General features: G+C 45.2%; 1 protein-coding gene across 1 annotated transcript; it reads right to left on the bottom strand.

Moving 5' to 3' along the window:
• Positions 1 to 1,199: 1,199 nt before the first annotated feature.
• Positions 1,200 to 15,711, bottom strand: GPRC5C (G protein-coupled receptor class C group 5 member C). The gene is made up of 4 exons (XM_056867009.1): positions 14,686 to 15,711; positions 4,673 to 4,767; positions 2,532 to 2,678; positions 1,200 to 1,730 (listed from the first exon to the last, which is right to left on the bottom strand). The coding sequence occupies exons 1-4, from the start codon at positions 15,701 to 15,703 to the stop codon at positions 1,698 to 1,700; spliced, it is 1,293 nt and encodes a 430-aa protein (XP_056722987.1). The 5' UTR covers positions 15,704 to 15,711; the 3' UTR covers positions 1,200 to 1,697.
• Between the last annotated feature and the right edge of the window lie 491 nt (positions 15,712 to 16,202).

Below are 16,202 nucleotides of genomic sequence, written 5' to 3'. Positions count from 1 at the left end.
GGAAGTGCTGCTTCAGCACAGCTGCTTTGGCACTCAAATCCCCCAAATGCCAGCATTTTCGGGGGTTGAGTGCCAAAGCGGCCACGGTAATGCAGCGCTTCCGGAGGTAAACCCGGAAGTGACGTGATTGTGTCACGTAGGGCTGCTCGTGCAATCGCCCCGGCCCCACCCCCTCAGAACCTCCCACTGATGGAGAGGGGGGACCTGGCAACTCTAGCCCCACCCCCGGTCAGCAATGTCTGTTTCCTGCCTTATTCCTCTCTTCTCAATAATGAGGGCAAGCTGAGCAACTCAACTGAACAGAGAAGAAGTAGGGAGAACATTGCGTGCATAAAGGCTATGTTTAGCCCATAGGCCAACAACTGGCACATAGTGGTGAGCAGGGGAGGGGAGGCTACCTTGAAGGCCAAGGTGCCTCCTGAGATATGTACAGAGCCCAACTGACTGTGGTACGTGCTCACCGGGTCAGCATCCTATTTATCAGGTAGGCACCCTGTCAGTGAGCACGGCTGCATAGAGTTTACTATCCATAGAAAGACTATGGGCGACAGAGGGCTGCGACTGGCCGCTGAGCTCTCATCAGAGGACCCTTTTGATGATACAGCTACTAACAGGGAAAGTTTTATAGATGAGTTAGAAAATATTGTGAGGGCTCTGACAAATTCCCAAGATGCACGGAAACAAGGATTTACCATCGGACTCTTCACAGGACCTCTGCCCAACCGACAGGTATCTCTCTCTCTCTCACACACACACACAGACACCATTAATTGCAATATCCAACATGTTGAAGAGCTGGCCCTCAGGAAGCCATCAGTAGTTCAAAAGCACAGGGTCTTATATCACCCAGAGTTGTTGGGATGTTGCCTTCTAAATAACAAAGGGTGTCCCCCATTTCCCACTCTGACATTGAGCAAAGCTGCCAAGCACTGAGATGCTGCCTTAATTTGTGTCAAGAAAACAGCAGGTGAGAGGACAGCAAGGATTTTGGGAGCTGCATAGCACTGTCATACTCCAGGTCTTGGGCCAAAGGCAGGAAAGCTATCAGACAGCTCGCCACCGCTCAGGTCAAGAGTGCAAAATGTCTTGCTGCATATGATAGTGTCTCTCCACAGCAGGACAGGCATCTGTATGAACTCCATCAAGAGAACAGCAATACGACCCTTCTCAGTTGCAGGGTTTGGCAACAAGATGGAAAGCAGGGGCACCCAACAATCCACCAAGAGGCTGAATTGCAACCAAGGAGAAATCTTGTCAATATCAGCAAAGTCCTGTTTGTACAGCATAAACACAAGGGGTTTCTGGAGAAGGCCAGACACTTACAACAGAGTCAACCTGGTCCATAAAGTTGTGAAGTAAAAAAAATGGGGGAGGGGCACTCCCAAAGTGCTGGCTAGATGCACTGCAGAGGTGGCACTAAGAATAACCTGGATGACAGCTCCAAGCAGAACAGAAGCCCCACTTTCCAGAATTAAAAACAGCAGATGTATCCCAGTGCTGTGACCCATATTTTAAATAGCAGGGACCAAGCAGAGCACTTGGGATATACACAACAAAGAGAAAAACGTTGTCTCATCTTCCAGGATGAATCTCAAGTGGTTAATTGAGGCCTAGCCCCATCAGATGCTCCTTCAAGAAGGCAAAGTTAGCATGGTCTCCTCCTGTTATGGGGTCTGCCAAAATCAAGATGTAGGATGTTACCATCTGCTCTTGATATATGGAGATGAGGCCTGAGGCAAAAAGATACAGAAATTAGGTCATCAGGTTTTGTTTAGTAAAAAGGTTTTTGCTTAATCACAAGTAACTAAAAACTAACGAAATATGAGAGAGAGACAGAGACAGAGAGAGACAGAGACAGAGAGAGAGAGAGAGAGACAGAGACAGAGAGAGACAGAGAGAGAGAGACAGAGAGAGACAGAGAGAGACAGAGGGAGAGACAGAGAGACAGAGAGAGAGAGACAGAGAAAGAAAGAGAAAGAGAGAAAGAGAGCCTGCCTAACTGGGAAGGACAGGGAATAATTATTACTGCTACTCTGTTCCTAAACTTGGGAGAGGATTCCAATCCTGCAGGGTAGTCCTACTTGGAATCAACAGACCACATGACCTTTCCTCCCCAACCCCGGGTTTGAAGGTGTACCAATAATGCATAATTCTACATATTCTGAAAACACACTAATCACTTCTCCACAGTCAGAACACTTTTACCAAAATGAATTTCAGACTGCATGGGAGTAAACATATAATATATAAATAGTTTTTTTTTAAAAAATAGGTTTTTAAAAATCCTAAGAACATTTTCCAAAGAGTAAGCCCCCACTTAATAAAATTGGCCTTACTTCCAAATAGACCAGCTTACATTGTTCCCTCAATGAGATATATTCCACAGGGACAGTTGTGTTAGGCTCTTTGTTGTTTTGACAATGGACTAGTACATGGGATTGCATTATTGCAGAGTTCACCTGCTATCTGTCACCTACCACCCTACTCCAATGCTTACAGCCACACTAGCCAGTGCCTAGTCTTTTATGCACCTGTCCACTCTTTCCATCCTTCTGTGTCACTGGCTGCTTGTTCTGTGAAAGGTAGGCATCCTCGGCACGCAGTGTGGAATTGGCACTGCCCATCACTTGGCTGTTGGCTGTGGCACGCGGGAGGATAACATCATAGGTGCCTTCCGTCTAGAAACCAGGCAGAAAAAGAGGATAAACATTAAGATCTGGGCAGTGAGAGAGAGAGAGGTCAACAGTTTTACTCCAATCTATCTGACAGTCAGTGGAAAAGAGGCAAGCATTTTCCTGATCTTCACCTGCTAAGATTGTAGCCCTTGCTCACTTACCTTTTTAATTTGTCTTATTAAAGCATTTACTGCCTTTCCCTATGGCTTACCTGGGAGTCAGCGAGGGTTGCCAGGCTTGGTTGCCTGGCAACCAGCAGGAGACCAGAGGGGGGCATGGTTGGGGTGGCCATCAGCAATGGCATGATGTCACACCTCTCTAGTAATCAGTGGAAACTCTTACCAAAGCCCATTGTACTTGGCAAATTGTTAGAAGCACCAACAGACACTTGTCTGCTGACCTCAGTTGGCAAGTGGGAGTATATAGACTTTCTTATATTACCTACTAATAAAAAGAAAGCTGTGAGTTTCACATTAATGTGAGGGGTGGGGGAGACAATAAGGAAGGAAACAAGGACAAGAGAGGTTGAGAAATGGTATATGAAGCCAAAGAAGGTACATTATCAGTTGATTAATCATTTTCTTTGGCACCTAAAGAACACTAGTATGAACTATTTGTTCCTTTTCACTTGGTCCCTTAGCAGCAGACTTGTGTGCACTGCAGAGCAGTCCCAATCTGCCAACAAGATGCCCAAGTACATCTTGATTCCCAGTGATGCTACAGCTTGAAAATAGCTGAACTGCGGCAGCCATTGCCTTGGTGCTGATATAAAAGTAATGTCCTAACGTGGCTAATTTTAAAGCATTGGGTAAGCCTCTCTAGGGGCCTAAGTGAGGGACAGGGCTCTCGCCCTCTGCCAGATTCCATAGATCTTGGCGTACATCGTGACTACGCCACATGACTAAAAATGGAATTGCCTTGCTCAGGTCTTTGAGTGCCATCCTCATCCTCTACTGATCTACTAACCAGTATGTATAACTTGTCACTAAAATCAGCCACTGTACCAGAATACTGAAGAGCAGCAAATGTTACACTGATTTTTAAAAAGTGGCCCAGAGCAGAAACTGAACATTACAGGTGAATTAGCCTGACATCTGTCCCAGGCAAATTAGTAGAAACTTTATTCAGGGATGGAATTATTAGTCACACTGGACTTTTGACCAGGTACCTCACCAAATATTTGTGGGTATGCTTAGCAGTCATGGGATAGAAGGACAGATCCTTTTATGGGTTAAAACAGGCTAAATGAAAAGAAGAAGAGTGTAGGAATAAATGGACAGTTCCCTCAATGGCGGAAGGTAAGCAGTGGGGTCCCACAAGCATCAGTATTGGGGGGAAGTGCTATTTAATCTATTCATAAATGATGTGGCACTTGGGGTGAGCAGTGTAGTGGCCAAGGTTGCAGACGACACAAAATTATTCAGGATAGTGAAAACCAAGGCCAACTGTGAAGAGCTCCAAGAGGATCTGCACAAATTCGGTGAGTGGGCCACAATGTGGCAAATGAAGTTCAAGCAACAGATGAAGCTGTAAGCCTGTTTTCTGGACTGTATGACATGGCTTAATGCTCAGAAAGAAATATATCTGCACACAGATGCTTGGGGGGAATGGGGCTTTCAGTCTGAAGTGGCCCTCCCTAGAAAAAGGCCAACAGCCTCATTTGCGGTGTGTTAGAATTAGGCCTCTATCTGCCTTAGAGAGGGAGGCTAGCTCTCAAAGACCTGAGCAAGTCGCTTTTCATTCCCAGGAGGCAGGCACACAAATAGCTGCTACTTGTTATGAGCTTTAGCTAGAAACAAATTTACACAGAACGCCTGGATTTGACACTTCAGGCAAGACAGACTTCACCTGGTCAGGCTGCCCAACCTTTCCCAATAAACAGCTAGGTAAAGGAGCGTCAGTTTTAAAAGCATGTCACACTCACTACACTAGTCCAAGAAGTTGGACTAGAAGGATAAGAAAAGGGATAGGAAAAGCCAGCACAACGGCACACTCACAGGCCCTTTGTGCATGAGAGCCATCTCTGTGGGCTGGTACACACTTGTCAGTATCTGCCCATTGTATCCACTGTATGGTGACACGGGTTTTTTAGCTGAAAAGTAGAAACCAGAGGACAGCATTTAAGCATAAGACATTAACTGCTTTCACAGACATAGTCAGTATCCAGATAATATGTTGTAAGCTACCAGAGAACAACTTATGGAGGCAAATGGTGGGTGTACTGTACAATCTAGCCATCACTTTAATACCTTGAAAATAACCTTGGGTGAATTGGCAGAGCGCAGAGAAAAGCGACTCTAAAACCTTTCCCTCTCAGTACTTTATCACCTGTACAATAGTAAACAATGTCCCAGAAGTTCAGCCACTTATCACTTACCGTTTACCTTCTGTAATCAAAAAAGCACCTAGAGAAGAAAACAACTGCTGAAAAATATGCATTTTGACATTAGGGTAACTTTTTAACCACAGCACGTAATATATTGGGATTTTTTAAAAAGCTGCACAAGTTTCCCCCTGAAAAACTCCAGTCAAGCCTTTCAAGGTGCTCTGATTACTAGGGGTGCCAATGGAGGACAGGCACCCTCCAAAGCAGCCATTTTCTTCAGAGGAACTGATTTCTGTAGTCTGGAGATCAGCTGTAATTCCAGGAGATCTCCAGGCCCCACCTGGAGGTTGGCAAGCCTTCGAATGACCATCCCCTTCCACAGAGAGATATGTTCTTAGGGTAGGAACATATCCCCAGATACAAAAAAAAAAGTTAGAATTTTTTTAATTGTTCATGTTTTCTCTATAAAATTCACAGAAGTGTGTCAGTTTTGTAATAATTAGGATTGCCAGGCCCTACATGCCTGGCAACTGGCAGGAGGTTTGGGGTCAATGTCTTTTGCACCACTACATCACTCCTGAGGAAAAACTGCAGATGATGTAGCAACACACAGGAAGCACGAGACTCCCCCCTCCTGTTTCAGCCCTGGATGGCTGCCAGCAGGAGGCCTCCCACCACTGCAGGAGAACTGACTGCTCTACTAACAACTTAGGATCAAAACATAGGTTTTGTTGTCGGGTATGGGTACAGATATAGCCAAGATGCAACATGTATAAGTTTTTTCAGAGGTTAGTTTAAACCAGGGATGGGGAACATCCGGCCCGGGGGCCGGAAACGGCCTGCGAGGACATTTTCAGTGGCCCTCAGGAGCTCCAGGGCCCTGCTATCAAAACATGGCACAGCAGGGCGGCTTCAGGAACAGTTTCGAGGAGGGCCCTGGAGCTCCCGAGGGCCACTGAAAATGTTAATCAGCGAGTGGAGGGGGGAGGGAGAAAGACGCTTCCCCCAAGGCTGCCTCTACAGCCACAGCATGCAGGAACGCCGTGGCACACTTGAAAAACCCCTCTCACCGCCTGTCAGCTGTTGAGTGGCAAGAGGGGTTTTTTATAGTGAGCCACGGTGTTCCTGCATGCCGGGGCAGCGCATGCAACCCCGCGCAACCGGGCTTCAACCTTCCCGCCTCCCCACCCCGCCCCCAGAGTCGCCTAATTGGCTCCCGTGCGGATGCTCCACCGCCGGGAGCGGCCGGCTTCTTCTTCTCTGCCCCCCTCTCACCGCTCAACAGCTAACAGGCGGCAAGAGGGGGTGAAGAAGAAGCCAGCCGCTCCTGGCGGCGGAGCATCCGCATGGAAGCTGATTAGGCAATTCTGGGGGTGGGGAGGTGGGAAGGTTGAAGCCCGGTTGCGTGCGCCACCGGGTATGTGTGTGTGTGTGTGTGGGGAGACTTTTCTCTCTTTTCTTCCTCTTTTTCTGTCACTCTCCTTTCTCTCCCTCTCTTTCTCCCTCTTTTTCTGTCTCTTTCTTTGTCTGTCTCCCTCCGTCCTTTTCTTTTTCTCTCTGTCCTTTTCTTTCTCCCCCCCCATTTTTCTTTCTCTCTCTCCCTTCTTTCTTTCTTCCTCTCTCTCTCTCTCCCTTCCTTTCCTTCCCTCCTTCCTTCCTTCTTCCTTCCTTTCTTTCTTTGGCCATTTATGCATGGGAGGTTTTGCCTTGGATTTGCCACTCTCTAGACAAGATGCACATTTTTCCGATCTGAATTCTCAAAACTCAACAGTAAGCCTCCATGCAGAGTTTTGAGAATTCAAATGGGAAAAATGTGCATCTAGAGAGCAGCAAATCCAAGGCAAAACCTCCCATGCATAAATGGCCTTTCTTTCTTTCTTTCTTTCTCCCCAAAAACCTCCCGCTGCTGGTGAAGAGGATCTGGCAACCCTAGCCTCTCCCCTCCCACCCCCGCCAGGAGATCTACTACCGGTATGGCGCCCCCCCCCCCCCGAACGATGTGATAAATATGCAAATGGCCCTTGGCAGAAAAAAGGTGGGTCCTCACCCCCGGTTTAAAGGCTCAACATCTCCTTCCAAGCAATACCTGCTCGGAAGGCAGCAAATTTGAATACTGAAACAAACATTTGGATTACATTGCCATAACTCCCCTATTACTAGAGAGGTTGACCCCAAAAACAACCTTTCCCACTCAAATTTTCAGGCCTGCACATAGCTGTGCTGGGCAGAAAAATTGAGAAAATAACCAGGCTGGAAGGGATCCCTACAAAGAAGAAGTAGGCCAAAGTATTCAGGATAACCCTGTTGAGTTCTTTTAATAAAAACCCTGCTTTCTAACTCTTCCACCAAAACAAGAGCTACACCTGTGCTCTGCATTCCTTTCTCTGAGGCCTAAGTGAGGGAGAGGAGACATGCTCACTAATGTCCTCCCCACCCCCCACGCATCCTAAGGATCCTTAAACAGTGAGGAAAATGGTCTGATCTCCTCATAAATTGGAACTGGTGGGGTGACATAGGGTTGGCTTCTCGAGATCACTTAATGGAATTGTTCAATTTTGACATGGTTTGCTTAACTTCAACTCACAAAATCAGAGTGGTTAAGCTGTATGGAGAAAGGGTGCTTTACATTTTATTCATCTTTTTCCAATGAAAACTTTATACCATCTTGTATCAGTTTGTACCTTCTTTTGTGAATCTAGGACTAACACTTAAAAAAAATTAAAGTCACACCAGTAACAAAAAACCCCAAAAAGTAAGGCCCTACACATATTTACTAGCTTATTCCTTAGAGATATTTTTAATCCTGCCTAGATCTGTATCTAGAATAACTAGGGTTGCCAACTGCCAGGTAGTAACAAGCGATCTCCTGTTAATTCAACTGATCTCCAGCCGATAGAGATCAGATCACCTGGAAAAAAATGGCCGCTTTGGCAATTGAACTCCATGGCATTATAGAATCATAGAATTGGAAGGGACCACCAGGGCCATCAAGTCCAACCCCCTGCACAATGCAGGAAATTCACAACTACCTCCCCCCTCCACACCCCTAGTGACCAGAAGATGGCCAACATGCCCTCCCTCTCATCATCTGCCTAAGGTCACAGAATCAGCATTGCTGACAGATGGCCATCTAACCTCTTCTTAAAAACCTCCAGGGAAGGAGAGCTCACAACCTCCCGAGGAAGCCTGTTCCACTGAGGAACCACTCTTGACTGTTAGAAAATTCTTCCTAATGTCTAGACGGAAACTCTTTTGATTTAATTTCAACCCGTTGGTTCTGGTCCGACCTTCTTGAGCAACAGAAAACAACTCTGCACCCTCCTCTATATGACAGCCCTTCAAGTACTTGAACATGGTTATCATATCCCCTCTCAGTCTTCTCTTCTTCAGGCTAAACACACCCAGCTCCTTCAACCTTTCCTCATAGGACTTGGTCTCCAGACCCTCACCATCTTTGTGGTCCACTGAAGTCCCTCCCCTCCCCAAACCCCGCCCTCCTCAGGCTCCACCCCAAAAATCTCCCTCCAGTGGCAAAGAGGGACCTGGCAACCCTAAGAATAACTGAACAATTTTGATATTTAATTTGGGTTTCAGAGTTATAGTTTTTTTTGGGGGGGGGTGTTGTGTGTGTGTGTTTTTTCAAAAACAGGCTCCAGTGCCATTAACATGACACATACAAATTAAGCATATGAAACTTTTCCTAGCATGGACATAATTTACAGGAAAAACTTCACATATTAAATGCCAAGCTGGAAAAGGCACAGTTTCAAAATAAAACTGATTGATTCCCATGTGTGATTCCCATGTGTAACTATCTCACATATATTCAGAATTCATTTTGACTGTGAAAACAGATGCCACTAGGAGAATTCAAGAGTCTTCACCGTGGCTCACAAAAGATCTTTATGAGGAAAAGGCAATTTCTCTGTATCTTCCATGCTGTTATTTTCTGCTGGAAGCAAAGCGAAAAGCACTGACTAATCAATGAACCAAAGCGCAAGAGCCATCAAAAAGTCTGCTGGGGCTTTTGTTTTTTTACATCAGCCATAAAACAAAGACTTGTTTATGAATAACTACAGACAAAGTAGGATTTAATGAGCACACTGTGCAGAGAGACCTTGCTAAACAAGGAAGTCCCCTAGGGTTTGTGGAACTCAAGAGGCAAACCTCGTTGTCGTAAAAGTCCTGGCAGTCATTAAGTCACATATATGGCATTGGCCAATCAGGTTTTCCCATAAAGATTTGTGAGCCAGCCAAGATTCTGTATCACATGTGAAATGGAAGTCATCTTGGCTTAGGGAATGGGGGGCACGTGAAGGGGCGCCACCAGTAACTGCATGATGTCACTTCTGGGAGGCAAAAACGAAGTGATGTTATGTCTCTCGAAGGATAGCTGAAAATCCATAGAGTACCCAGAGATTTCTACTGTAGACGGACATCACTTCTGGTTTCTCCTCAGAAGTGACATCACACCATCACTAGACAGTGATTTTAAAAATTAATTTCTCCCACCGGCCACAGGAGTGGTGGCTGGAAATAACAGCCATGGGCAAGGGATCTCCCATGGGGAAATTGGCACCTCTACACTCTTGGTACCTTCACTGTATTCCTCTATGTAAGAATCCTAAGAATACTTTCCTGGGAGCAAGCCCCACTGAATAAGCCTGAGTAGGGTTCTGAATAGATCTGCTTAGTATTGTTCTCTACATGAATGAAATTGCTTTTGTCTTCCTGCAGCAATGTAGCATGGGTGTCCCTTGCTAAGCTTGCCAACAGCTTGGAGAAAAAGGACCCTTTCCCTTTAACTGGGGCTTACCCATCAGGTAATGTTATCTGCATTCCATGAAAAGCTTCAGCTGCACATTTCCTCACCTTAAGCCTCTGTTAAGGGGCTGGCCCTGTTTTCTCCAGGCCTTTGACAATCGTAGTCCCTCCAAAGGTTGCTACATTAGCATTTATTAAAAGGAACAGTTTGGAGTTGTGGTGCCAGAAATAAGGGGTGGTGGAATAGTGGTGGAAGCCCTAAACTCTACAGTGAAAAGAAGATTCCTGGTTTGATACAAAAGTATTCCTGTGTTACAAACAAGAGAAGAATACACAGGTGAGACAGTACCTATCAGAAAGAGCTAGGGTTGCCAGGTCTGGCCTGGGAAATTCCTGGAGATTTGGGGGTAGTACCACTGGACAGGGAATTTGGAGAGGGATTTCACCTAGAATCTATGCTATACTATAGAGCAGGGGTGGGGAACCTTTTTTCTGCCAAGGGCCATTTGGATATTTATATCATCATTCGCGGACCATACAAAATTATCAACTTAAAAATTAGCCAGCTATATTTGGTCAAACATTTAGCCAAGAGGCACAACCGGAGACGGCTCCTAGTGTCTGCCACGTTGAGCGACTCACTTTTGAGCGAAACGCCAGTCTTAGATCCTTCTGAGCTAGAGATCTGCCAGGACCCACGGAGGGCCAGACAAAATGATTTCACGGGCCTTATACGGCCCCCGGGCCTGACGTTCCCCACCCCTGCTATAGAGCAAGGGTCCCCAATGTGCCACCCATGGGCACCATGTCACTTGCCAACATCTTTCCTGGTGCCCACCAAATGGTTTTTAGAATATGGACAGGGACGTGTGGGACTTTTGCCCAGCAGGGCTTCTGATTGGCTATTCAGATTTTTTAAAAGTCACTGCCACCGCAGCACAAGGATCATCACTGTGTGCCTGAAGGTAAGCTGTGTATATGCAAGAAAACATTTTTAAAACAATATGGTTATTTTGAAAGGCATCTTGTAAAACAGTTTCTGACTGAAGTGTTGAAGGGTTACTATTACAGTTATGCACAACCCTCTCTCCCAGATATTTTGTGGCTGGCTCCAAGATTCATAGCAGCCATTTTGTGGCTGCTTCCACCACCCAGTGTCAAAGTTCCAAAGGTGCCCACAGGCTCAAAAAGGTTGGGGATCCCTGTCATATACTTTGCCCTCTGAAGCTGCTGTTTTCTCCAGGGAACTGATTTCTGCAGCCCAGAGATCAGTTGCTATTCTGAGAACTCCAGATCCCTCCTGGAAGCTGGCAACTATTGAAGGACTGCAATAATGTAATTTATTTTCTAGACAAAGTAAATGGGTGTAATAGAGAGGAAGAGACATAAAGAAGAGACAGTGAAGTAGGGCAAGCCACAAAAAAGTTATGTGTCATGAAATAACTGTGATTGGCATGATATGCAGTTATGAACTAAGGACAGCTTTACACAAACAGCTTGGGGCTCCCCTCCCCCTTGAGGCTCCTCTCCCCTTTGGTCTTTATCACAAAGAGGGGATACCCAAAATCCTGTCCTAATCAAGGTGATTTGCTTCCTTGTAAACTTATTTAGGATTGCAGCCTGTGTTTATTTTTCTTAATATGCTTCCTTGATCAGCAGCATTGAAATGTTCGCACATCAGTGTACCACTTCCCCAGGCTAACTGAACATGCACAGCAGCTTTGCACAGGTAGCGGTGCATATTAAACAATATGCTGTGCAAATGTCAAGTAGCATGAATGAGTTATTTTGCCTTACCAGCATCACATGTAAATCAGGTCTAGGAGGAAATCACAGCAGATTTGAAGTTTCCCGCCAGATGGAGAGCAATCTGCTACTTTTGAAATACAGTTGAATTGAGCAAGCTTACAAAACTTCTAGGAAAGCGTGCAAGAGTTTATATGATGAAGCAACATCTAATGAGTTCTCAATAAACCTAAAGATTTGAAACCTCAGACCCCCTCAGGAGCAAATTTTATTAAAGGCACTCTACTAGCAGCCTACATGTCACTAAAATGTGTCATTTTTACAGGCAGTGCGCATGCTCAAGTGCTGCCTGTATTCATGAACTTTTAATTGTAGCCTGACATGCAAAACTAAGTAATGCTTAAAGGCACTATAGCGGGTCTATTAAAAGGCTGTAGATAGAGCTTCTACACCTGTTAGCATTCAGGTATTCTCAATACTGTGGAAAGCCAAAATGGGTCAGACAAACATGTTCAATGGGATTTAGGTGGAGTCTTTGGTAGGAGGTGGACAGTCAAGCACAGAGGCTCAGCAGCAAAGTGAGCTTGTTTACGCAAGGTTTTCAACACAGGTGGCAGCAATGAAGGAAATCTCCTCTTCTTCAGAAAACCTCCTCATTTATTTATATCTTACACTTCATCAGGAAAGCTGAGAATGGCTTATGAGGATTTCTTCCCTCCAATTATAGCTTAAACAACATAAAATCATGGTGTGCTCTTCCACCATTTTCTGAACCTTCTGGAAAAATCACCCCACTAAACCTAAGAATTACTATTTAATGGCAGGTTTTTAAAAATACTGCACATATACTAGGGGCAGTATTTTTAAAAACCTGCCATTAAATATTAATTCTTGGGTTCAGTGGGGTGATTTTTCCAGTAGGTTCAGAAAACGGTGGAAGAGCACACCATGATTTTATGTTGTTTAAGCTATAACTGGAGGGAAAACTGTTTGAGAAATTTTCATAAGCCATTTACTTTTTAGTGTACAAGATACAATACACAAACATCCAATAACAATGAATATGCTAAACTAACTTATTGTAAAGAATCTAAGACAAGTAAAAGAAAAGAAACTAGCATAAAACCAGCAGTGCAATCCTTTGCTACTTCAGCCTACGCCCACTGAAATCTGCTGGAGTAACTGTATAGGGTTGTTACCACACCATTCAGCTTACAGCTTATTATCCTCAGGGACGATCTGCGAGGTTTGGCTACGAATTCAAAATTTCTGCCCACATTTCACCACTTTCACCATTGTATATGTTCTACCCAAGAACATTTTTTCCCTGTCCGCACTTCCTAGTAAAAAAAAAAAAAAAAGACAGGGTGTTCCGTAGGGGAGCATGGCATTATTCATGATGTCACGAATGCCCAAGACGCTCCCCCCACTTCCCGTCCCTTTTGTTTTTGCGCATGCGCTCTAGCAGTGGTGTGAAGGTGCACTGTGATTGGCTGGGTTTCCTAGTTCCTCAGCTAGTTTTGTGTGTTGCTGGTATTCATACGCCATTTTGAGACATCACCTCATTTGCACGACATGTAGAAAGACCCTAACCACAATGTCCATGCAGGCACACACACACACCCCACAATCACAGAGTTCTAATCACAGTTCTGATCAGAGAGCCACCGTCCTCTCAAAGGTTAGACCCACACTCCAGCATTCCTTCACTAGTAAAAATACAATAATTTTTTAAAAAATAAAGAGCAGGATGAAAAGGAGGGAGATGGGAATCTTGTCCGTGTGATTATGTGGTGTAGGAACCATTTCAGAGAACGCTGAACTAGTCATCACCACCGCGGAGAAATGCCCTAAAAGGTGAGGAGCCATCAATGCTGCCCTGCGAGGTGGCATTGTGCACAGAATCCATGTCAGCCACAGGCTTGCAGAAGGGGACTCAGAGCTCATGCTGCCAATAAAAGAGCCCTGCAGCCTCCTCCAACTGCTCACTCTTGCTGGCCCCCTCTCTCCCTATCCCTTTTTTTCCCAGTTCACACAAGCGGGGAACTCTCTTTCCCCTGCCGCCCCCCCCTCATGGGTAGTCAGCCAAGTCCCACGAATAAGTTACAAAATGCAACAAGGAAATAATGGAGGGGGAACCAAGTTCACAAAGTAACAGTTTAAATTTGAGACGGCACATGTTGCTGATTTTAAAAATCCAAGGAAGAGGAGATTAAGGCTCCTCCTCCTAATCTTCAAATAATTATCCTTTGACTCTACTGCTCTGCAGATGAAAATAAACTAAGGAAATCAAGATTTGTAATTACTGTAACATTTACAGTCATTCAGATCAAGTTACTAAATGTATGTTAGAAGCAGGAACATCAAAAATTTCATTCTACTGTGTTCTAAGAGCAAACAATGCATTTAAATGTTTGTTTTTCTGTTCACTTTACACATTCTGAGCCAGGCATCTTCTTTGCAAGAACTGCTTTTAAAACCTTGGATCCAAGCTATTTAGCTGCTCAGGCTTAGTAAAGCGTCTGCATGTGCAAAGTAAACAAAGTGCTCTGCTTTGGTTAAGCAGCTCTAAATTCATTAACATCAATTAAATGGTGGAACGGATCAAACGAAAGGCAAAATAAGAAAAATCAATTCCAAAGTAGGGGGGAATGGAATCAGTCATAAGAATGTGACTCAAAGAAAAAAAATTGATAAGTCTGTCTTTATACATGCCAGCCAGCTTTTTTGAGAACTGAGCAATAAATCGAATCCAATATTTGAAACAGTGCCACCCTCATGCATACTACTGTACACATGGAGCCTCCAGACCCACCCCTCATGCGTGGTGTGGTTTTTATCACTTGTCTACCTAGCTGGAGAACAGATAGCAGCCCAGCAGGGGACAAAAACAAAGTAGCAAGGCAAGTCTGGCTCTGTATCATAGCCAGGTCCAGAATAATTTCTGCTTCTGTCCAGGTGTGCCACTTGTGCATTCATACTGCACAAAGAACTTGGACACGAATCTGGCAAACCCAACTTTCCTTGAAATCGTTTTTTTTTTTTAACAAGCCTTGCAGTCTTTACAGCCAAAGAAAAAGGCGATGTACAATTTCAGCAAGCACAATACGGAAAATCACACTTCATGCAGGACACTCTTCCACATCCACCACCAATGATTTTGCCGCTGCTTACCTGAAGAAGGTTCATCCATTGAGAAGGCTTTGTTCTCCACAAACATGCTCTGGGATTTCTGCTCCTTGAGGATTGTTTCATATCCCACTCCCCTGGTAGGGTAGACATCATCCTCATAGACCTGCTCTGGCCCTGGTCTGATCAACTGAGAAATCTCAGGGATGACGTAAAAGAAGACAAAGACACAGGCATTGGAGATGAGAGCAATCGCCAGCGTTGGGTCGTCCCAAGATAAGTTGCCTTCCTGCTTGTTGCCGTAAACATACATGACAATCCACACCACCCAGATGGCCATGGAAAATGAAGTGGTGAGGAGGATGAAGACAGCATGTTTCCTCCAATGCTTATACCGTCCACACAAGACAGGCCAAGTGGCAACAAAGCTAGCCACTTGCAAGAACATGACATAGATGAGCGCCATGACGAAATCAGCATTGTCCACAAGGCAGGGGTCCTTGGATGCACCGCTATTCCTCACTACAGTGATAATGAGCCACTCCGCATTGATAATCACCTCAACCAAAACAAGAAGCAAAGCCACACCAAAGGTAACCCACCCCCGGGGACCATGGTTCCGCCGGGCGAGGAAATTCAGGCTGAGGGAATGGGCAACCAGGCAAGAGAAGCAAATAGCAAAGAGGACGCCGAAGAGGAAACGTCGTGAGGCACACGTCGAAAAATATTGCTTGACAATGAAGGTAAATGTCAGGCAGAACAGCCCGAAGGTGCCCAACAAAAAAAAAGCTTGAGTCCCTATTAAGCTTTTCTTCCTGTGGTCCTGGACAAAAGGCGTGCTGGCCACCAAGATAACAGTGAGGACAAAGCTGGTCACAACACCAAAACTAGCCACCGCCTCCAACACAATGCCCCAGGCTGCTGTCAGGTCACAGAGGTTGTAGTAGATGGATTGAAGGTCCTTACCACATCCTGGCGGAGGGGTCTCTTGCGCCAAGCACACATCAATGGGAAGTGCTAAGAGCCAGAGGCATAGCAGCAGTATCCTGGGTGTAGCCACCATTTTGGAAAGAAGGCAAGGATTCTTTGGCACTTTTGGAAAGAACTTAAAAAAAAACAAGGGGGAAAAAAGGACAAAGTTAAGAACTATTAAAGGTATGTTGCGCACAGGCCTGGGTGTAGTCTATGGCCATTTATGCATGGCTGTTTCCTCATGGTCACCCTGCCAACTACTTCGGGGCTTTGCTTTGATTATGTTTGCATTTTTCGACCGTCAGAGGTTGTCTCGCTCTCCTCGTGCATTTCTGCATGTTTTCCCCATGTTTTCTGGATGCTGGCTAAACACAAATCCAGAAAATGAGGGCAAAATGCGTGGAGAGAGCAAGGCAACCTCTGACAGTCAGAAAATGCAAGCACATAATCAAAGCAAAGCCCAGAAGTAGTCGGCAGGGTGACAGCAAGGAAACAGCCATTCATAAATGGCCTATATTTTAACAAAAGGGAGTTTGTAGCATATTGGTTTAATTTTTGCAATTAGGATTGCCAAATGAGAGAAGTGTCCC

Source organism: Euleptes europaea, chromosome 1, assembly GCF_029931775.1.
Source record: "Euleptes europaea isolate rEulEur1 chromosome 1, rEulEur1.hap1, whole genome shotgun sequence".
NCBI classification, from domain to species: Eukaryota; Metazoa; Chordata; class Lepidosauria; order Squamata; family Sphaerodactylidae; genus Euleptes; species Euleptes europaea.
Note: the sequence above shows the minus strand (reverse complement) of the source record. Positions and strands in the feature narration are given on the sequence as shown.